This window comes from Urocampus carinirostris, chromosome 3 (genome assembly GCF_059441175.1).
Source record: "Urocampus carinirostris isolate Australia breed hairy pipefish chromosome 3, RoL_Ucar_1.0, whole genome shotgun sequence".
Lineage (NCBI taxonomy): Eukaryota > Metazoa > Chordata > Actinopteri > Syngnathiformes > Syngnathidae > Urocampus > Urocampus carinirostris.
The window spans coordinates 17098118-17120635 of NC_142351.1; the positions used below are offsets into that span (position 1 = coordinate 17098118).

Below are 22518 nucleotides of genomic sequence, written 5' to 3' on the forward strand. Positions count from 1 at the left end.
TAACATTAGAAATCAATATATTGAGTGTAAAGATTAGGCCAAAACCATCTCACTCTTACTCTAAAGTGAATAATGTGGCGTTTTAAAGTGTTTTTCTTTAAATGACTCTCCTAAATTTAAAGTAAGTGGAGAACGTTCAAGAGAAAAGACGTGGTCATATAATGAAAAGTTGCTTCAGAAAGGTAACTGGAGCATCAAAAGTTCATATTAGCAATGGAAAAATAGATTTAATGTCCTAAATATTCACAAAGCAGCTATATTCCTATGTGCATGCAAGCAGGTTTTCTCTGTTAGTTGATCCCGTTTGCTTGAAATGAAAGTAAAATCAAACAATGCCTTTGACTCCCGGGAAGGTTGAGTGAATAGACAACATTTTCAACTTTAATTCACCCATTTATTTTTCAAAAGGAAAATATACAATTCAATAAATATTGTGGCAATAGATCGGTAAGGTGACAAGAGTATGTGAAAAAACATTAAAATACACACAGACAGGACAACATAAAACTGAAGATTTGGGTCAAAACACCGGCGCTAACCAATTGGGATATTTTTAGACCGACAGTACAACTGCGGCAATACCTGTGTGTCCTTGTGTTCTAACCATTACACTGCGTTTGCTTTAATCAAGACCCTGCTGATGGAGATTGAAGTGTTGAGCTAAATATACACATCTAATCATAGTTTTGTCACTGTGATCAAACTATGTTAACAGTACTGTACATTAAGGCAACATTAGCACTAGCTGCTTCTTCTTCCCTATGGAGGTTGGCCCTTACAGCAGGTATACAATATCTTAACCATACAGTCGGTTCTAAATGTGAAAGGGCATGTCAACAAGCAAGATGAAATTGTGGCTTATAGAAAACACATATCTTGCTGTAAAAGAAAAAAAGCCACTTTTGTTTGACTTCTGACAACTGCATTTAAAAAAATCCTTCCAATATGAAGTATTAGTTACAGTCAGTTTCATTTTTGCTCCATGTGCCATCACCTGTTTTCATAAGCACAGTGCATATTACAAAGCACTTCTACAATTAGCAGCCTCGACATCGAGATAATGGAGAGTTTTCGGATTCCTAAGTGGGCAGGCTTGCAGACAAGTTAAAGAAGTAAAGAGCGACGGAAAGCGGTTTGGTGCGGGATGAAAAAAGTACCAAAAATCTGCAGACAACCAACTGGGATGGAATAATGCACAAAACAATATGGGCTGCAGCGTTGCTCATCTTTGGTACCCTGGACGATTCCACCGAGTTGCGATCATGTATTGACTTACTACATATTATTCAACAATGAAAAATGTCACGAATATTTGAGAAGATTGTAGGAATATAAATCCCAATTTAGCATTTTTAAACACCTCAAACAATCATTAGTTAAATCTATCTAAATGGTTGACAAATTGCATCTTCATTTTGCTAAATAATTATTCATACAACCAACCCCAGTGGAGACATGCAAATTCCGGGTAAACATTTATGGGAAAAGATGGCCGTCACACATTAATGACTTCACATTATACAACATATCACAGACGGAACAAACAGCATCTTCATTGTGCAAGGCTGTTACGACATGGTGGAAGCCCAGCGCCAACCACTTAGGCACATCTTTGCCCCTTTTCGGCGCAGTCCTATCAACCCAACCGTGGCCTCGTTGTAATGTCGCATTTCTTATTTGAGTTCACTTGGTTCCGGTGGGTGTAGCTTGCTTGCAGGAAGCAGGAAGTCAACTGCTTCCTGGGCAGGTAGCAGAGTGACTGATTGCTTCCCGGACAGCCTGCGAGCGGGATGTGCGGCGCAGGATGCAACTTGGCGTTCTCATTGGTTTAGCATATTCCAGGAACTTATAAACAAATGTAATCCAACAATGCCCCGTTCCAGGTACAAAATAGGTCTTTTTCACGTTGGAAAGAGGGGTTCACTGTAACTTCCGACTTGCTTTATGCTCAGTCACCAATCCGGTCATCTCGCTCGGTCACATGACTGAGCAGCTTCTGGCCTTGTCCTTGCGAAGGTCCGAGGCTACAGTGGCAAGGTCCGGCCTCCCTGGCATGTGCGAAATCCTCTTGCTGGCCCGGGCAGTCTTGCTGCGCTTGACATTCTTGCCATTTTTGTTGATACAGGCTAACGTGGCCACGTGGAAAATGTCTCGAACGCTGTTTTCAGATTGTTGGGAAGAGCACTCGATGTACGGCGCAGAGATCTGCTTAGCCATGTTGGAGCCCTGCGGAGTAAGGAGTATTGTCAATGATGTGATCTGTGTAGGGTTGTTAAAGTGAGGTAACAAAAACCTTGATTTGTAAACTGTATTCTACCTGGTCATATGATACGGGGGCCTGCCTGTGATTGGAGAGCTCGACTAACGTGTTAAGGTCAGTGCGTAGATCGGATTTGCAACCCACCAACAGCATCTTTGTGTTTGGACAAAACTCCAGGATCTCCCCCTTCCACTGCAAAGAAAATAACTTTATTCAAATGTATCTTACACAAACAGGTAATGCATTAAAGAATATTTTGGGTGGGGTGGGGGGGTGGCAAGGTAGAATTCTAAATTAATATGAAGGTATCAAACGCAGTGTTCCCTTTAAGCTGCGCGCGTGCGCAATTGCGCACTGCTCGCACATTCTCAGCGCACAAGAAAATCTAGCCAGCGCACAAAAATGAGGGCTCAAAATTACTAATTAAGAAGCGACTCATGTCAAAGTTACAGTGCATGAAGGTAAAAATACACGCGTTCCCCTGACGTTGTGTCCTAAATGCGGTATTTTGAAGTCGAGTCAAAGGAGAACGAAGTTGAGTAAAGTTAGTAGAGTTTGTCGAGAACCGGCTTCTTCGGCTCGGCTCACTAAAAGGAACCGGCTCTTTCGGGTCCTAAACGGCTCTTCGGGTTGTTTTTGCTTCTTTAATCCCAACATGACCAAATATTATGTAAAAGTATGTACAAAATGACTTAAAGGAAGGGGGAATAGAAAAAAAAAAGAAAAAAAATACCAAAATGAAAAAGTAGTGAAAAGCTGAGATAAAAAGAAACAAAAGGAAGAGAAAGAAGAAGGAAAAATTTAGAAAAAAGCCAGAAAAAAAAGAAAAGAAAGAAATTTAGGAAAAAAAGTAAATAGAGAACAAAAAGAAAAAAGTAACAGCTCGGAAAAAATAAACACAATGAGATTTTTTTTTAAGGAATTAAAAAAAAAGTAGAAAAAAAAACGCGGAAAAAGTAGAAAAAGTTTGTGTTGCATTCAAATAATTTCCAATTATATCAGGTGGATCTTGTTGCCAACATTGTACTTCCACTAAAAAATGTGATTAAGTACAGTTCTGTATCTTACAACCGACTAAATAAGCCCCCAAAAATGTTTATGTTATGCGACAAAATATATCAGGAAATAAAAAGAAATGGATATCTTGTGAAAGAATTGTAAGAACAAACGACATTTGTAGGCCTTACAACCTTTGCAATAATACATTAGTCAATTCATTCAAAAGTGAAAAATAATTTTGCATTGCTGGAAACTCAGCAAAATGTAACTTGATGTCAAGTTTTGGACATGTTTGATAATTAATTATCTTGCCACACTTGGGATTATGGTTGCTCACTGTTGCTTCAAGCGCTGCTCACCGACTTTGTGTGAACGCTCAGACCCGTGGAAAATTACAGGGAACATTGATCAAAAGTCAAGAGCGCAACTTCCTGTAACTTAATAGGCATTGAACCCAGAGGTGGAATAAGCAGCATGTTTCCCTTCTGACAACAATAGATACTCAGTGATGAATGTACAATCTCTTTGGGCTTTTTTTCTGAGGTAAAACCACTGTGACCTGAGCAACTCAGCCAAGGACATGACCAGAGGTAGGTAGTAACGGCGTACATTTATTCCGTTACATTTACTTGAGTACGTTTTGGGATATATTGTACTTCTAGAAGTATTTTAAATCCCTAGACTTTTACTTGAGTAAATTTGTGGAAAAAAAAAACAGTACATTTACTCCGCTACATTACACAAGTAGTTACTTCGTTACCTAATAGATCCCCTTCATGTAGGTACGCGTCTGCCTCCGCTATGGAGCATTTATTTTGACGCAAAACTCTGCCAGGCTCTACCATGTTTAACCAATCAAACATTGTAGCCTCGTCACGTGACCATATTCGACTTCAGCGGATGAAACAGATCGAAAATGACGCTTAGAAATACAGACTATGAAAACACAGAAGAGGAGGCGCACCCCTGACCTCACATCAAAAGCATGTTCCCCCCAAATTTACGCTTATTATCTTAATCTACTTTTAAAATAAATGTATTTTTTTGTTTATCAAATGGACTTTGATAATTTGATGATCCGATGTCGTTTAAAATAAAATAAAAATCAATAAATACGTCGTTGCTACAGTTACTCAGTACTTGAGTAATTTTTTTCAACAAGTACTTTTTTTTACATTTACGCAAGTATTTGGATGACTATTATTACCTTTACTTGAGTAATATCATTCTGAAGTAACAGTACTTTACTTGAGTAAATGTTTTGGCTACTCTACCCACTTCTGGACACGACTGCGGCATATCTACACGACGGTCCTCGTATTTCAAAATGACCTTGCCAAATTGGCTACTACCGTGGTGGAAACAATGTTCACATTGAACAAAATTATCCCGTTTATTTGTAGAGGTGATAAAAAGTGATACATTTTGAGATAATACCTTTGGAATAGTTTGCAATAAACAACTCCACCACCCCTCTTTTTTTGTAAGACTCTACCAAATAACCAAATACAATAATGTTCAAGTACATTGATAAGTGATCTGTGCCAGAAAAAATATTTAACTCTAACGAACTGTATCAAGGGAAGGCGAATCGGGCAAAGCATCCTTACCACCATGATATATTTTGTATTTTTTGGGGTAACCAGTGTCTGAAACATTGCCGTTTTCCATCTGCCATCAGTATGCACCTGTATTTACTCATCTTCATTCATGCAATGTTTGCGTCTGCTACAAGCCACGTGAAATCCTCTTTACACGATTCTTTTAATGTACGTTTACGTTTTGTAGCGTCATAGATTTTGTTAGCTTCTTTTAAATATTTCTTCTGGGGCTGAGGTCTTGGCTTGATTCCTAACCACTTATCAATTTTTCTTGTCTTCCCTGTGCGTCTACTTTGCAAAATGATATGCAAATCCACGACCTTATAACGCTCGGGAAAGTCCGGAAGCAGGAAGTTATTCGATATTCTGATTGTATGCCAAGTATGCAAATTGACAAACGAACCGAAATCTTTTCTTTTCTTTTTTTTTTATTGAAAAAGTTGTCGGCCACCCGGGCGTTTTGTAAGTTGTGACATAATTTTATGGGCTTAATCGTTTAGGTACACACACAAACTGACATATTAAGAACAAATAATCTAACGAGTTTTACAACATGTTATCAATAGGTTAACAAGGGGTCAAAATGGATGATTGTAAGCCAAAACACTTTCACGTTTCCCACTTTGTGAATGTAACAAACTCACAGGTCTCTGCAGGTGTTTAGAAAAAGCAGCCTGTTGCCATTTTGACCAAGGTTTAATGGTGCAACTTTTCCAAAAGACTCTTTGGTAATTGACTTAGGTGAACTTAGGTGCAGGGACACACGCTCAAGCACCAGCTAGTGGTTATTTGTGCACATCACTGCATTGCATCATTTCGACAAGCCATCAAATCCACGCAGCAACATGGTCATTGGTAATCAGCTGAGGGAAAAACAAAGCAGCTTCACGGTCGTGTCACTTCCCATCTTTGACCATGCGACTCGTAACCATGTGATGATTTGACGGACTTCAGACTTTTGATCCAAACAAGCCAGCAGATCAAACACTGGCAGTCTTTATTGTGCACACAGGCGGACAGACATTATGAAAAGAATCAAAGTCAACTGACCTTCTTCAGGACGCTGTCAAGCGTTTCTGGGCGACTGATGTCAAAGCAGATGAGCACGGCATCCGAGTCAGGATATGAAAGGGGCCTCACGTTGTCATAGTATGGAGAACCTGAAAGAAACAAAATGAGGAAATGGATGAAGAACAAGAATCAAGCAGTGATGGAAGAAGCTGGTATCCAATGGCATGAAATGATCTGCACTTATATAGCGCTTTTCAAGTCAATGACTTCCCAAAGCACTTTACATTGTGCTTCACATTTCCCAATAGCGGCCATGATCTGTGCAGCCATGTAAGGCGCTAACCTGCTTATTGGGGGTTTAGTGTCTTACCCAAGGACACTTCGGCATCACCACAGCACTTGGATTCCCTTGTTAGCTACAGTTGTATGAAAAAGTTTGGTCAACCCTGATCTTTTTCCAGGTTTTCCTCTATAAATTATTGGTTGTTTGGATTGGCCATTGCAGTCAAATATATCATATAGCAGACAATCACCAACATTTGAGATGTAAAATTAATTTATTAATTCCTAAAACACAGGCAGGTGCATACATTTGGGCACACCGTGAAAAAAAATACATCAATATTTAATAGATGCTCCTTTTGAAGAAATAATAGCTCCTGCACACACCCTATAACTCCCATTGAAGGTATTTTTGACCATTCTTCTTTACAAAACATCCCCAGTTCAGTCAAGTTTGAGGGTTTGGAAAGAGATTTCCCAGTTTACATCATACCACAGATTTTCAATAACATGCAAGTCTGGGCACTGAAATGCCTATTCCAGACAGTCGTGCTTGTTCCTCTGAATGAATGCCTCGGTAGAATTTGAGCAGTGTTTAAGGTGGTTGTCTCGTTAAAGTATTCAGTTCCAGCGCAACTTCAACTTTGTGATTATTGAACATTGTTTGCACCACCAAATTTAACTGTGGGTACCAAATGTTTGTCTAGGAATCCAGTGATTATGATGATGATGATGGTTTGCAGTTATATAGCACTTTAAGTCACTGAAGACCTCCCAAAGCGCTTTACAATGTGCTTCACACTTATTCATTCACACACACACTCACACACCAATAGCGGCGTCAGCATATACTACAAAACTTATACTATCAAAATACTACAAAAATTATACTATGATATAACAAAATCACAACTGCAGAAATAAGTCAAAATACTACAAAATAAAAGTACAGAAATATACAAAAACACTACAGGAACACTAAAAAACCTAATTGCAACTGCAATTATTAAGGGGAGCAATTGGCTGAGAATGACGCGTATGGCCTTTGTTAGATTGTAAGGAATTCAGTAGTAATCCATCAGTATGACAAACCATTTTCATCATCACTAATTGAAATTGTTTTAGCATTTCTAAAATAAATTATGGATTTGTTCACCACTAGATGGTGCAAAATAATACATCCCGTCTCATTACGCTAACTGGTGCTAATAGAACGAAACCAAAGCATAAAATGCTTCTAGATGTTAATCATCTGTTATGTCTAAAAATTTTCATTTTAGTTTCATCACTCCACAGCAGCTTATTTCAAAATTAAAGTGGCTTGTTCCAATGTCCTTTAGCACTGTGGTTCCCAACCTCAATTTGTCAAAGGTTACATTATTTAAATTGCGAATTTTGTGAGCTTAGTTATAACCATTGTTTGGGCTCCATCATCCCATGCTTTTTGTTGCCACTAGCTGGACATCGTTTCTGTTTACAAGCTAAGAACTGACGCGCACTGCAACATTTTCAGTCATATTGTGTGTGATGAAAAAAACAACACTTTACATAGATTGTGGTGTTTTGTGCCTAGCAATATGGCGACTGCAAAAGGCATGGTCAAAAAATGGAAACACATCTAATGTGTAATTATTAGAATAGTAATTTAACATTGCTTGAATATGGTTAGTGAGCTGGTAAATAGGAGGTTAATATAGATCAAATGCTTAAAACTCAACTTCTGACACACATCATTTAGGATAACTATCTTACAACGGGTCAGGTGTATCGACATTTCGTTCTGTGTACATTGTTACAAAGAATGACAATACAAAGGAAATTATTATTATTATTATTATTTATTATTATTAAAATATTGAAGACTAACAGGCTCAGAGACAGTTTCTTCCCAAGGGCCGTCACCATCCTAAACAAGCAAGCAAAACTGAACATATCTTGCCAGTTGTATTGAAAAATGGGTACTCGTATCTTATTTATCGACTTATTTGGGAATGTTTTGGTGCCACTAAATGTTTTTGCGCTACTTTTGTTTGCACTACTATTACAATGCACTATTATTACAACTTAGGCCAGCTTCCAAGCACTACCCGGTAAATATGTTTGCCAATTTATCCTGACATTTATTTAATCTTATTATTCTTTTTGAAGTCTTTATTACTTGTTTATCCTGGGGGGGGGGGATTTTGTAAGGTTTATTGTTCTATATTCTTTATCATTTATCTATTATCCGTTATCAGTCAAATCATAATACACAACATAACCAAAGGGCCGAGACACTTGCTCTCAGCCAAGAGGCTGAGTCAAGGTCCGAGCCACTTCATAGATAGTACACAATTTCAGGACCACAGTCAAGGTCCTGACCGAACCAACACATGCCGAAGCAGTTGGAATCCTGGAGGGGGGGGTTAAGGGTTATTGTTCTATCTTCGTTATTCATTATCCATTATCCGTTATCGGTCAGTTCATAATACGCTACAAAGCCTAGGAGCCGGGACTCTTACTCACAGCCAAAAGGCCAAGCTAAGGTCCTAGCCCTAAAGCCTTGCTGCAATCATTGCGAATGCACCGTTCCCGGAGGTACTGCAATACCGGGCCGATGCGAGTCCTATATCTTATCTTGTTGCAAACAATGTTGACTATGTTGTTATCAAGTACAATAAAGATATTTTAGGACCTGACAAATATGGATCATGGTGTCGAAATAAAAAGAAACATCAGACTGTGTCAGACACCCTTTACTCAATGCATCAGAATAAGGCCTACATTTCAAGGGAGGCACCCATTCCTGATCTCCAAAATCAACAATAAATCTACAAAGGAATGCACTTGGATACATGACATAATCCATAGCAACTAAGAAAGCAAAACAATCAGGCACAAAAATGTGCTGACTATGACAGGATCCTACTAGGGCATAAAAAACTGTGGCGAAACAGAACCTCAGAGTGAAGGAACAACTCCCTCCTTAAATTGAAGCCATATGCGATGGAGACGCCCTTTCTGCTCGTCAGACATCATGGTCAGGAAGTGCAGGGGGGGGGTTGTTTAATGTCAAGGTGAGTCAAGATCACATGACGAGTTATGGCCTACCACACACAAATGGCTGCCAAAAATCTGGGGAATTTTGTTATGTGGAATATAAGTCTCCCTTGGGAGGTCCGTTTCCAAACAATGAATAGCCAGGAATGCACACACACACATGCACAAAAGCACACACTTTTTTCTTTATTCAAACACTATTGGAAGGGTGGAGGCAGCATTCAAAACGAGTCAATACATATCCTTTGAGGTGAAATGAAACAGCCAAACCGGCAAAAGGAACCATGAACCCAGTTACCCATTGAGCTGTGATTTGGGCCTGTCAGCTATCGTCTTCAGGCGCAAATAATCATTCTCTTTTGACTTGAGAGTGTACAATCAGTGCCAGGACTAACCTGTAGCAAAGAAACACGTCCATGGAAGACCATTACTTTTCTCGAACGAGTACTCTAACAAGTTAGTAAAAAAAAATGTAACTGACATTACTATTTGGTGCATTACTGCGTCATTCTTCCATTTATTAAATGCAAATCTTGAATTAAAGTGTTCTCTGATTGCTGGATACTCCTGCCTCACTTATGTTATCAGATACAACCCTTGATCCGCCAGCAACATTCTTTGAAGTTTAGGTATTTTTACGTACAGAGTACAAGTGATTATGGCAGTGCCTTCTTTAGTACAGACGCAGCCCTACTTACGACCATTCGACTTACGAAAAACGGTAGGCACAGAACATTTTTTTGGGGATGTCAAAAAATATCCGGACATTGCTGTAAGTTAGATTTTGTATTGTATGCACCTTTTTCCGAGTACAGGACATTACTGTAGTGCTTCTTTCCACCGCTACCGGCATGTGGCGCTGTGAGAGGTCACCCAGCATCCACCCCGAAGAAAAAATCCACTTCCTCTTCCTAGTTCGTGTGTAAACATTCGATACTGTATCTCCAGCGCGCTAAGAACTTTGTCATTTGTATTGTTTAATATCTTGTGCATCCATTCAATATGGTTGGTGTTAAGTGTAAAGAAGAGGAGAGCCGTTTCATTTTAAATGAAAGTGGAATATGGAGGCTTGATGCTGTTGAGAAAATGGTTAGATTGCTTTTTTTCGGCCACTTTTTACCACGAAGGAGGAAGGAGGACTGTTGAAGCTCATCTTCTAAAAGCAAGTAAAGTTTAACCTCATTTATCCTTTTAGAGCATATTATTTTATGAAAAGTTTATTTTTTATAACAAAATACATGTTACTTACACAAGCCTTAAAAATACTTGTATAAACTTTAAACATACAAAATATAGCACTGAAGCAACTTACGAACAAATTTAACTTACGAACTAACGTCCAGAACTCGTCTGGTTCGTAAGTAGGGCAGCGTCTGTACAAGGAGACTGAAATTCTGCATGTATACCCGCAACTAAGGTGATTTTTCAACCGTGAGCAGAGTATTTGAGGTAAAAGTGTGCTGAATTATGTTTTTCTATATGTACTATTATTTTTGCAATACACGATGCCTGAATAAAAAAATATCTTGGACAGTACCAAGGAATGGAGGAGATATTTGAGTGGTTTGAAGTCCATAGACAAAATTAAATGGAGTGTCTATAAAGTGTTTGTTTGCAATCTTTTAAGAATGCCAAGGCCAAAAAATACGAAGGGTTCACTGCTTTCATTGGTTGGTGTACGCATTTTCTTTTATTTATTTTATCATGTGGCTATTTGAAAGCAGTTTTAGAAGGTCTGTTCCTGTGTGAGTATACTGTATACGGTAATTTGTAAGCAGAGTTACTTTTCAAGAAACAAGCTACATTTCGGTATCAGTAATCTGGGAAATAACTGTGTTACTTTTTAAATGACGTAACTAGTAAATGTAACTAATTACTATTTGCGCCCAATACCACCAGAAACAACTAGTTCAGTATTGTGTATCACACAACATGACTAAAAAGAACTGTTATTGTTTTCTTTTTGGAGCAAATTCATTGCTGTTCTTAACTCATACCGGGTAGATGTTTTCTGTTTACCACAGTTAAAAACTCTTGTGAGGGACGTCTATGTGGTATTTGCGGCAAATGTTGCAGCATGCTGAAGTAGTGGCTAAATGTGTGTTTATGTTGACTGTGGGGTGTTGTGTATGAGTGAATCAACCCTGCCGTGCTGCGCTTGCAGGCCTTCCACATCAGTACGGATTCCAAATTCCAATTCCATGAAAGCATTCCCACCAACTACCATGTGCTCCACTTCAGGTTGCCACAATAAAGCGGAGGGCATTAAAGTCATCTGGTTGATATTTTCACCACTGGGTGTGGAGGCTGAATGGCGAGAAGTCTTTCAGCTATGTAAATAGAGTGAAATCACTACCGCAGTGGGATTTAGTTTAACGTGCCAGTAAAGGAAAATGCAAACCGTAAATAAAAGACCAAAATGGTAGGTATCTCATATTTAGAGCTCTTTGGGTTTTCTTTATAGTACAGAGAGTGCATTCTTCTCATGGCGATCTGTTTTCCATCAAAATGACCGACCCCATGCAGTTCTTTCAAGGAAGACATCCATTAGGGGTTCCATCTTCAAGCAAAAGCTCTAATTCTCAACAAGCACCGTTGCCCCTTTATGGAAAGCAAAAAGGGGAGATCGACCCCAGGAATTCATTTCCCATCCTTAATGGCTGTATAGTTCAAAAACAAACGTATCACATTGTTTGAATGTTTTTCTTTTCTCGCCATCCTTCACTTGTTGGACCCCACCAGTGGAAATACAACACCACGTGTCTGAAACGGACTGAAACAAAGACATTGGACATAAAAGAACACACACTGTTCAATGTCTGAGGACATTACAAAGTTGGAGTAAGAAGCTGGTTCATCTTCACCAAAAACCCTTCCACAATAGTTTTCACATCAGCTTACAGAAACACTGAAACAAATGCACAGAGATCACTGCCATGTAATTACTCTTTGACATACTTATCGGGTGATCTCCCAAAACACAAAACCTGCGACACACACACATATCCCAACCACCTCTGTCGGTGTTAATTGGGAAGGCTGTTCTAGATGATACTTTTTCGCCTGACTGCAAAGACAACACTGAAATGCTGAGACAAATAGTTTTGCGGCTATCGACCACAAAACCACAGCAGACGGATGAAAAAAACCTCCCTAGCCATTGTTGTTGAGCTTGGCCAGAAAATATATATATATATATATATAAGATAATCAATGTATAGGGCTATCATGAAAATGTCTATTAGTAGGCTATTCAACTAATCAGTAATATTAAAAACAATAAAATACTTATATTTCAGTTGATTGATAATGAATCCAGAATGTATAAAAACAACTGAAAAGCCAGACCAAAATGGCACAGAAGTACGATGCATATTACAAGCTGCAAATTGTGAACTATGTAGCTGAAGAAGGTGATTAAGTAGCAGAAAGGAAGTTTGGCATTGACAAGAAACCAAAAGACTGACAAATAGCGAAGGTGGCGATGAGTCTGACCTTTTTCAAGCTGAGAGCTGTCTTATGTTACTAATCAGCACAAAGGGCACCCAATTTGATATGCATTTCTAAAATAACAACTTTTTTTGTTATTCCTATGTTGATACTATGTTAAAAACAGGTCAATTATTGGAAGTGGGGTTAAATAGACTCAGTCAACCACTAAAACAATCATTTTACTGGAAAATCACAATGACCCTGCACTTGTGAGCTATTTTCCAGTGCTGGGCCATTAGGGCCAGGAAGGCTTTCGCTGCTGGCCTAAAAAATATCTGCATCATGCAATGTTAATTTTATTTTGTTCATTAGAGAATTTCAAATTTTCAGCTTAATTTTATTGCTTTCCCCTGGTTACAATGCTTCTATGTGTAAGCATTTAATCATTCAACTTTCATCTATTACTCGTTGCTAGGGTCAGAAATCTACACGAAGGCCTTCAAAATCAGTTCTGCAGGCCCTGTAGCATGAAACAAGAGTCGATAAAGTTCTGCTTTGGCCATTCAGATTTCAAATTGCAGATACACGGAAATGTAACTATTCAAGCAAAACTATGATTGGCTACTGGGCAGTAATGCTTAATACATTAAACTTGCTCAACCCAGTTTAACTTGCCCAACCAAGAATATTGTTGTGTTGATTTACTTGTGTTTTTTTCAACCCACAATGGCTTAAGGGGAGAGGAAATGGCTTTGGTCGCAGATTTACTGTGAAAGCCATTTTCAAGATGGACAATTAGCTCTATAAGCGGGTGCCAAGGGAAACAGAGCTCTATAACGAAAAGCAGAGTAAAATAGGGAAATTTAAAAGACTTATAGAATGTGTCATTTTTTGGGGGAAAGCAGCAACTTTCATTTTGGGTAAATGATGAAAGCGCTTGATCCCAAAACATGGGAAACTATATGGAGCTCCTTCCCCTTATTGCTGAGAGAGACACTGATTTACATTGCCACTTGTCCTCTAAAAGTGAAGAAAGGACGATGGATTTGTGTTCAAGTAAAACGTATTTTTGGAAAGTAAAATGTGGCTATGTTCTATAATAATACTGCAATTTCATGAGGTCATTATTGAGGATTTTTTTATATGTGCCACATTTGCAGCTGCAGTAAAAAGGCTAATCCTAACCCATTGAATAGTTATTGGCCGTTGGATTGATTCAGATGTAGCACTACTGGAGGCCTGGGTGTGAAATGCACAGCCCGCCACTCAGGTATGAAAATGGGTCAGGGTTATAAATGGTGAGAAGGGGTGTGGAGGAAATGCCTTATTTATTTGTGTACAACACCCACACATATTTTTTTTAAAATAACAAATTCGGTATAGAATTGTGTTTGCTTTTTTCTTAGCTCAAACTAAGCATTGAAAGTGACACACGTAGTTAAGTACATGCGGCCATTATAAAAAAAAAATCATGTATTGACAACTATGAACACAATACCAAAATAACAAAATAAAATTTCCAATGTGTTTATTTCACGTCCTTTAAAGTCAGATTCATCATCTGATACACCAAAGAGTTTCTCTCATCTCATTGTTCTTTTTTAAATGTGTTTGCATCTTTCAGGATGACTGAGCATTATCTTAATAACTTAATCTGTTATGTCGTTGCTGAAATTAAAAGGCATGTCGTATACAGAGTAAACTTTCTCAGCCCGTTCTGCATTTTATTTTGAAATGTACAGTACTGTTCAAAATAATAGCAGTGCAATGTGACTAACCAGAATATCTGAGGTTTTTATTTATTCATTAATACATGCCAAACAAGTTACCAGTAGGTGCAGTAGATTCTCAGAAGACCCAGCTTTCATAATAGGCACGCTTTGAAGGCTGTGCATTTGGGCAAATAGTTCAAAGGCGTGTGTTAAAAAAATAGCACTGTCTGCTGTTGAATGTACAACCTCAAAAGTATTTTGTATTTCCCCCAAAAGGTAGTATTTAGCAATCCCAAGATTTAGTTGCATGACCACAGTTTTTTTATAACTGTTTCATTGTGTGGCTCAAAGCCAACCAACTTGTGGCACCTTTCAGTTTATTTTGCTCCATGATTGCTTAACAACAATCCACAATCAATTTACATTTCTTGTTTTAGATTCAGATTCAGATTCAGATTCAGATCTACTTTATTGTCATTCTAGTACACGTGTATACAGAACGAAATGTCGATGCATCTGACCCCCACAGTTTCCTTGAATGTACAGAAATAAATAAAGTTGTATTGTATTTTGGCTACGTATAGTATTTTACCATAGTGCCGATAGTGCAAGAAGAGTAGCTAACCAGATGTGCAAAATGGGCAGTCAGGTTAACAAGTCAGGTACACTGTAACATTAACACTGTAACAATAACGCTGTAATTTACCATAGTGCAGAGAGCAATGTGCAATGAGTGGCAAGCTATAAAAAACTGCCAGTAGTGCAAAAAGTCAGATTAGCAGCCGTTTAGATTTAAGTTAACTATATGTTAGATTGACCATTTAACAGTCTAATGGCCAGGGGGACTAGACTATTGCGGAGCCTGGTGGTCCTGCACCGCACACTGCAGAACCTCTTCCCAGAGGCTAGCAGAGTGAACAGTCCATGATGGGGGTGAGAGGGGTCCCCGGTAATGTTCTTAGCATGGGATAGGCAGCGCTTCTGGCCAATGTCCTGAATGGAGGGAAGTGTAGTCCCGATTATTTTCTCTGCTGTCCTCGTTACCCTCCTCACACTACCCCAGTCGGTAGCGCTGCAGCCTCCACACCACACAGAGATACAGCTGGTCAGGATACTCTCTATGGTGCCCCTGTAGAATGTGATGAGGGAGGGTGGGGGCAGGTGGGCTCTCCTCATCCTCCGCAGGAAGTACAGGCGCTGCTGTGCCCTCTTAACCAGTGATGCAGTGTTCACGGACCAGGTGAGTTTGTTTGTAATGTGCACCCCTAGGAACTTGATACTGCTGACAACTTCCACAGCCTTGTTGTTGATGCAAAGTGGGGCATGGTTGGGCTGTTTTTTCCTAAAGTCGACAATGATCTCTTTAGTTTTGTCAACATTCAGGACCAGGCTGTTGTCCCTGCACCAGCCCACCAACTGCTCCACCTCCTCTCTGTAGGCTAGGTCGTTGTCATCCCTGATGAGGCCCACCACTGTTGTGTCGTCAGCATACTTCACGATGTGGTTTGTGGCGGACCTAGGGACGCAGTCGTGTGTCATCAAGGTGAACAGCAAGGGGCTTAGGACGCAGCCTTGGGGGGAGCCCGTGCTGAGGTAGATGACATCTGAACTGTTCTGACCTATCCGCACTGATTGGGGTCTGTCACAGAGGAAGTCCAGCAGCCAGTTCCGCAGGGGGGTGTTGAAACCCAGGACTCTCATTTTGTCTACCAGATGTTGTGGGATGATGGTGTTGAATGCTGAACTGAAGTCCAGGAACAGCATCCGCACATGGGTGTTCTTCTCTTTAGCTTTACAAACAGCATTTTTTATATCACCTCAGAAAGCTATACCGCAAATGCGAAATTCATGGAATAAGAGCTTGCTCTGTCCACTCCACGCATCGTCCCGGTATTGCAGTACCTGCGGGAACGGTGCATTCGCAATGATCGCAGCAAGGCTTTAGGGCTAGGACCTTAGCTTGGCCTTTTGGCTGAGAGTAAGAGTCCCGGCTCCTAGGCTTTGTAGCGTATTATGAACTGACCGATGACGGATAATGGATAATGAATAACGAAGATAGAACAATAACCCTTAAAAACCCCAAACCCCCCTCACAAGTTCCTGATTGGATTGAGATATGGGGATTGGGCTGGCCACTCCACAACATGATTTTTTTTGTTTGTTTTAGAACAAAGACTTTGGTCGTGTACTGGTGTGTTTGGCGTCATTGTCTTGTTGGAACACCCATTTCCAGGGTATGTCTTCTTCAGCATAAGACAACATAACCTCTTTAAGTATCTTGACATACACAAACTGATCCATGATCCCTGGTATGCGATAAATGGGCCCAACACCAGAGTAGGAGAAACCTGCCCAGACCCTGATACATGCACCACCATGCTTCAATGTATACTTGAGGTTTGAATTCAGAGTTTGGAGGTTGTCTCACACATGGTCTGTGGCCCCTGGACCCAAAAAGGACAATTTTACTTTCATCAGTCCAGAAAATGTTCGTCCATTTTTCTTTAGGCCAGTTTATGTGTTTTTTGACAAATTGTAATGCCTTTTTTTTAAACAGAGGGATTTATTTGAGATCCTTGAAAGTAAATTTGCTTCACACAGATGTCCTCTAACTGTCACAGATCGTACAGGTAACTGCAGACTGAGTTTGATCGTCCTAGAGCTGATCATTGGCTGAGCCTTTGCCATTCTTGATATTTTCCGGTCTATTTTAATGGTTGTCTTCCATTTTCTTCCACGTGACTCAGTTCTTTTTTACCCATTTTAGGGAATTGGAGATCATTTTAGCTGAACAGCCAACAATTTTTGCACCTCTTAATAGGTTCTTCCCTCTCCAATCAACTTTTTAATCAAAGAATGCAGTTCTTTAGAGCAGTGTCTTCAACGACCCATTTTCCTCATATGCATGTTCAACCTGTGCTGGCTTCATCATCCTTAAATAGGTGCCACCTGGTTTACACCAGTTTTTGTTTTTTTTCTTCCCAAAATTGATTAACTCAGAGATTGATTGCCACACTGCTATCTTTTTGAACACACCCTTTTGAACTATTTGCCCAATTGGACAGCCTTCAGAGCGTACCTATTATGAATGCTATCTGCTATCTTTTTGAACACATCTCTTTGAACTATTTCCCCAATTGGACACCCTTCGGAGCGTACCCATTATGAATGCTGGGTCCTGTAACTTGTCTGGCATGTAAGAATAAAAAGTATACTAAAAAACAGGGATATTCTAGTTAGTCATATTGCACTGCTATTATTTTGAACAGCACTGTATGTCTTTGGTGTTGGATTGTATCTAATTAATTTCCCCCAAAAATTTAAAGTACAACCAAGAGAAACTTATATACAGCTTTTCCTTTTTAATTATACATTTTTGGGCGGGTGCGACTTATGCTCAGGAAAGACTTATAGTCCGGAAAATATGGTAATCTCTTTCACCGTAGCCCAGTTAAATTGATTTTTGACTTCTGTGTACGACAATGGCAGCAAATATAAATGAGTTTAATGTTTTTTGGGGGTAAGCTGGGGTGGATTTGAACATGATTATCTTTATCTTTATCACGGTATTCTTGTAGTTTCAATACTGGGCTTTAAAAAAAAAATCACATTAGACAAACCTTTATCCAAACAAAATTTTACAATAGTTATGTTGCAAAGTCGAAAGCACTGCTTTTAATTCCGCGTACTTTGGTTTTGCCTGCCTACTGACTAACTCATCACAGACGGATTTATTTTCATAAGGACTGGCAAAGCACGCCACTTCAATTTCACCCTGCTAAGGATCCAGAACTATGCACACAAAAGGCGTCTTTGTCCAGAGGATGGCTGAACCTTCAATTCAGAGGAATTCCAGACATGCAGCTCTAATTCAAACCCCGAAACACGATCCCTTGCAACAATGGCCGCCAACAGGGTACATTCCCGGAAATACTTGTTGCTATGTGGGAGGCTCATTACAGTCCATGTTTGACTTGTGCCAAGATTGCAGGTGCTCAGTTTAACATCAATAACGTTGTGGCGACTGAATGATTAACAAATGAACAGCAGTGCAAACTGAGGGATTTGTCAGCCTTAATTACCTGAATTAGTTCTATATTATCCTTCATCATTAAACAAATGCTTCTTATTAGGTTGCCCGTCATGGCACAACAAAGACCCCCCGCCATCTGTGTTTGTGTGTAGGCGTTTCCTAGCAGGGGGTTGAGGCCCAGAGATTGTATTTGACTTTGTTTCTGTGTCCTGTTCTTTATCCGATTGCCTGCTGGTCTTTGTTTGAGAGCACACTAGGATGTAGAACACAGCGGATCGATAGGACTACTGAGGCATAGCTGGGGGTCTCAAGAAAGGTGGGGCAATGATCTCCCCCCAAAATATTGGATACTGTATGTCTACATGAGGGGAATAGCCGAAATGAGATCAGAGCTTTAGTTTTTCAACTAAGGACAAACATGCTCAGAGACAGTTTCTTACTGATGTGCTACATCTAATATTGTTGTAAACAATGTTCACTGAGCTCTTATTGATAATAAAGACTATTCTAATTCTAATATGGATTGTGGTGATAATCATAAATGGCGTTCGGGAAAAAAGCGATTGGAAGTCACAATGAAATAACACAAACCATTGTTTCCGCATTTATCGTTTGGCATGTTTTTTATGTTACCGCACTCTATAAACTACCTTAGTTGTTGCTTTTTGGCTCCAAAAAATTGCATTGGTGGTGTGTTTTGTTTGTTGCGCTCGTACCATACTTGCCAAAATCTATGGGCGGATAAATTTGACATTTTCCCTATAGTAGCAGAAAATAAAATGAAAATGTCGCGAAAGAATCAACCAATTCACGTGAAGTTGGTCTACCAAGTTGGCTGTAGTTAAGATGCATAGGTTCTACAGTCCAAGACCCAAGTTTCTTGCGGCCTTACAGGATAAAACAGGAAAAAGACAAAGGATAAATTGAGCATTAAACATCCGATAAAAGACATAAGTTTACATCGACAGGTAATAAGACAATAATCAGACTAACCCAACTTTCGATAATTCCAAATGGGAGCGGATCCTGATAATTGTGCAAGTCTACATGGCCTCACAAAACTAGAATAGAAATAATACAGACAAAATAGAAGCAATACAGACACTCCCCTACTTAGCACTATTCGAATAATGTAAAACGGTAGATACGAACATTGCTGTAAGTTAGATTTACTACTGTGTGCAGGACAGTACTGTAGTGCTTCTTTCGGCCACGTGGCGCTGTGAGAAGTCACCCAGCATCCACCCCGAAGAAAAAAATCCAGATTCTACTTCCTAGTTCATGTGTAAACATACTACGTATACTGTACTGTTGTCTTTTTCAACCTTTTTTGAGACAGGGCATGTTTTTTACATTGGAAAAATTTTGCGCCACACCACTAACCAAAAATGTTATAAAAACACACTGAACAGTATGTTTAATAACAATATAATTGGAAATAAGTGGAATAAGAAAGCCTGATGCGGTTGAGAAAATGATCGTAACATTTTTTTTCCGGCCACTTTTTACCACGGAGGAGGACCTCTTTAAGTGCATCTTCCGAAAGTAAGTTTAACTCAACTTTATAGAGGATATTATTTTATTAAGGTTTATTTTTTAGTACAAAAAAATTCAGGTTACGTATACAAACCTTAAACATACAAAATATAACACTGAAGCAACTTACGAACGATCGTCTTGTTCGTAAGTAGGGCAGTGTCTGTATTCTTATCTTAAACCGGCTATTTCCTGCATGAAAACATAATGATTGAAAGACAAATGGTAAAAGAGTCTCTGGGTGACTGTCCAATAGACCCCTATAAAACACTCCCGTTTTCACAAGTCACACAAACAGTGGGTGTGAAGGAATTTCAAATGTGAGCAATATTTGACAGATGTTTCTTCTCCCTTTTCACTCTAGAAAGTAATTCCGACCTACGCCCGCGCTTCGTCTTTTGAAAGCAGTTGAATTTTTTTCAAGGTTTAGGAAAAAAGGTTACACAAACGCCACTGAGGAATTCCAAACTTGAGAGGAACAACAGCTGGCCGCCTGCTTGTCGGCTCCACCCGGGCCCGTGTTCACAGCGCTCGTCCCCGCACCCCAACATGCATGCAACATATGCTGAACTTGCGCCTGATGGACTGACTGCTGAGCTTTTCACTGCCCAGACATTGATAGATGTGAGGGTTTGTTTTCACCCCCTGAACGCAAACACACACTACCGGTTCCTGTAGCCAATTTGGATCCTCATCATTGTACAAAAAAAACACACAAAACCAGGAACAGCAGTACACATGTTGCTCAACATGAGTTTTTTTCAAAACTAGGCAAATTTTCAAAAGTCTGTTCTCCAGATGTGCAACATTTTTTGTGCCTTTTGTTTGCCACTTGGTACATATCCAAATGATCAGGAACTAGATTGTGCAACAATCTAAAGCCATACAGGAAAGATGTACAAAGCAGCAGACGCGCATGACATCAATAGGCATTCCTCACAATAAATATGTCGGCCAACATAAAAAAATAATGTGCTTTTTATTCATTTTTCTAAATCAAGGGGCATTGGAAGTTAAACATGATCTGGGAACAATAGCCACCCAAGTTCCAAACAAAGGCCCTAAGAGAGCATCGTTGTTTGTCAACTTAACTAAAACAAAAATGATGCGACGTCTGCTTGGTTACAGTTATATTGGATGGGAGCAAAGTAGCAAACAGAAAACCAGACTGTAATCAACACCACCCAGAAAATCATTGGCTGCCCCCTGTCCAGTCTGGAGGACATTGCCGCTCGCAATACCGCAACAGAGCCAGCACCATTATAAGGCCACCTCTTTGACCTGTTGCCTTCTTGTTGGTACAATAGGTTTCTTAAAACATGGACCAACCGATCAGGGACAGTTAAATCCCCAGGGCCATCACAACCCTAAACAAGTGCAAAGACTGATAAATGTATATCAAGCCAGCTGTGTAGAAAAATGATTATTTATTTCCAATGTGTTCATTTGGGAATGACAAAGCTTCCAAATGTTATAGCACTACTTTTCATTTCACTATTGTTACAATATACTATTTTTAATTACACAATTTTTATGATAAACTACAACTCTTCAAACATTACCTTGTAGAAAAAAAAATCGTACTTATCCCAACATTCTTTATAACATATTTTTCTCTTTTAAGTCTTTGTATTGTGTTTATGCTGAAGTGTCATGTCGAATCTTGTTGGAAACTGTTGTAATAATCGTCTGTAGTTTGCATTAATCTGTGATCTGTGCAGCCCTTTGAGACTCCTTGTGATTAAGGGCGTCCCAAATAAACATGACAATGTTAATGTCAATGACAATAGAAGGAATTCTTATTCTAATATTCAAGGAATTAAAATGTCTTACCTGAGGTATCCCACAAGCTGAGCTCGATCCTCTGCGTGTCGATTTCAAAACTGGCAGTGTAGTTCTCAAACACAGTGGGGACATAACTCTAACAGGACCAAAACACAAGTGCAATCTTAGGACATTTAACAAATGGCATCATCACTGCACGCCACTCACTCAACATCCACGCATGCATCAGGAGAGGGACACTTTTTGGCTTTGAGGGCCTCGACTGTCGTCATCGATTCAGAACTAACATCCCCACCAACATGTTTGGTTCTAAGCTCACTCACCTCAGGGAAACAGTCCTTGGCGAACACGTGAAGCAGGGCAGTCTTTCCACATTGGCTGTCTCCTACCACCACAATTTTACACTTGACGCTCGGACTTGGATCCATGGCGGATTTTACAGAGAGTTTCTGACATGGGCGTCTGTCCTTCATTGATTCTCGGCGGGGAGTGACGACGATGTTAAAAGCAAAAAACGGTGTGGATGCTGAACGCTGCCTTGCTGACTGACTCCCCGTGTTGCCTGCAACTGCTCGAAGCCGGAGAAACGTCCCCCGCTTGCTCTTATAGGGCGAGGGGAAAACCAATCGCGGTGCTTGCCGTCCCACCCCCACGCGTGAATCCTCTTTCCCCCCAAGTGAGCGCAAGCAGCACGCAGAATGCTGCGGGCTCAGTCAAGTGCTAACTGCGATTATGCCGCCCCCTACCGGTAGGAAGAGTCAAAATGAAATCACGTTTTTATTCGTAGGAAGACAAAACAAGTACCGGTACAATGAAAGCATTGAATGT

The 22518-nt window shown here is 39.8% G+C and overlaps 1 protein-coding gene across 1 annotated transcript; it reads right to left on the minus strand.

Moving 5' to 3' along the window:
• Positions 1-380: 380 nt before the first annotated feature.
• Positions 381-22286, minus strand: LOC148368958 (rho-related GTP-binding protein RhoE). The gene is made up of 5 exons (XM_088330873.1): positions 22014-22286; positions 21739-21826; positions 5911-6020; positions 2318-2452; positions 381-2226 (listed from the first exon to the last, which is right to left on the minus strand). The coding sequence occupies exons 1-5, from the start codon at positions 22161-22163 to the stop codon at positions 1978-1980; spliced, it is 732 nt and encodes a 243-aa protein (XP_088186999.1). The 5' UTR covers positions 22164-22286; the 3' UTR covers positions 381-1977.
• Between the last annotated feature and the right edge of the window lie 232 nt (positions 22287-22518).

Bases quoted from the DNA above. Each gene is read 5' to 3' on its own strand.
- LOC148368958 (XM_088330873.1), bottom strand. From the start codon at position 22,163: ATGAAGGACAGACGCCCATGTCAGAAACTCTCTGTAAAATCCGCCATG. The intron at 6,021-21,738 runs GTAAGACATTTT...TGTTTCTTTCAG, and splicing joins CAGCTTGTGGGATACCTCAG to GTTCTCCATACTATGACAAC. The intron at 2,227-2,317 runs GTAGAATACAGT...CTTACTCCGCAG, and splicing joins CCCCCGTATCATATGACCAG to GGCTCCAACATGGCTAAGCA.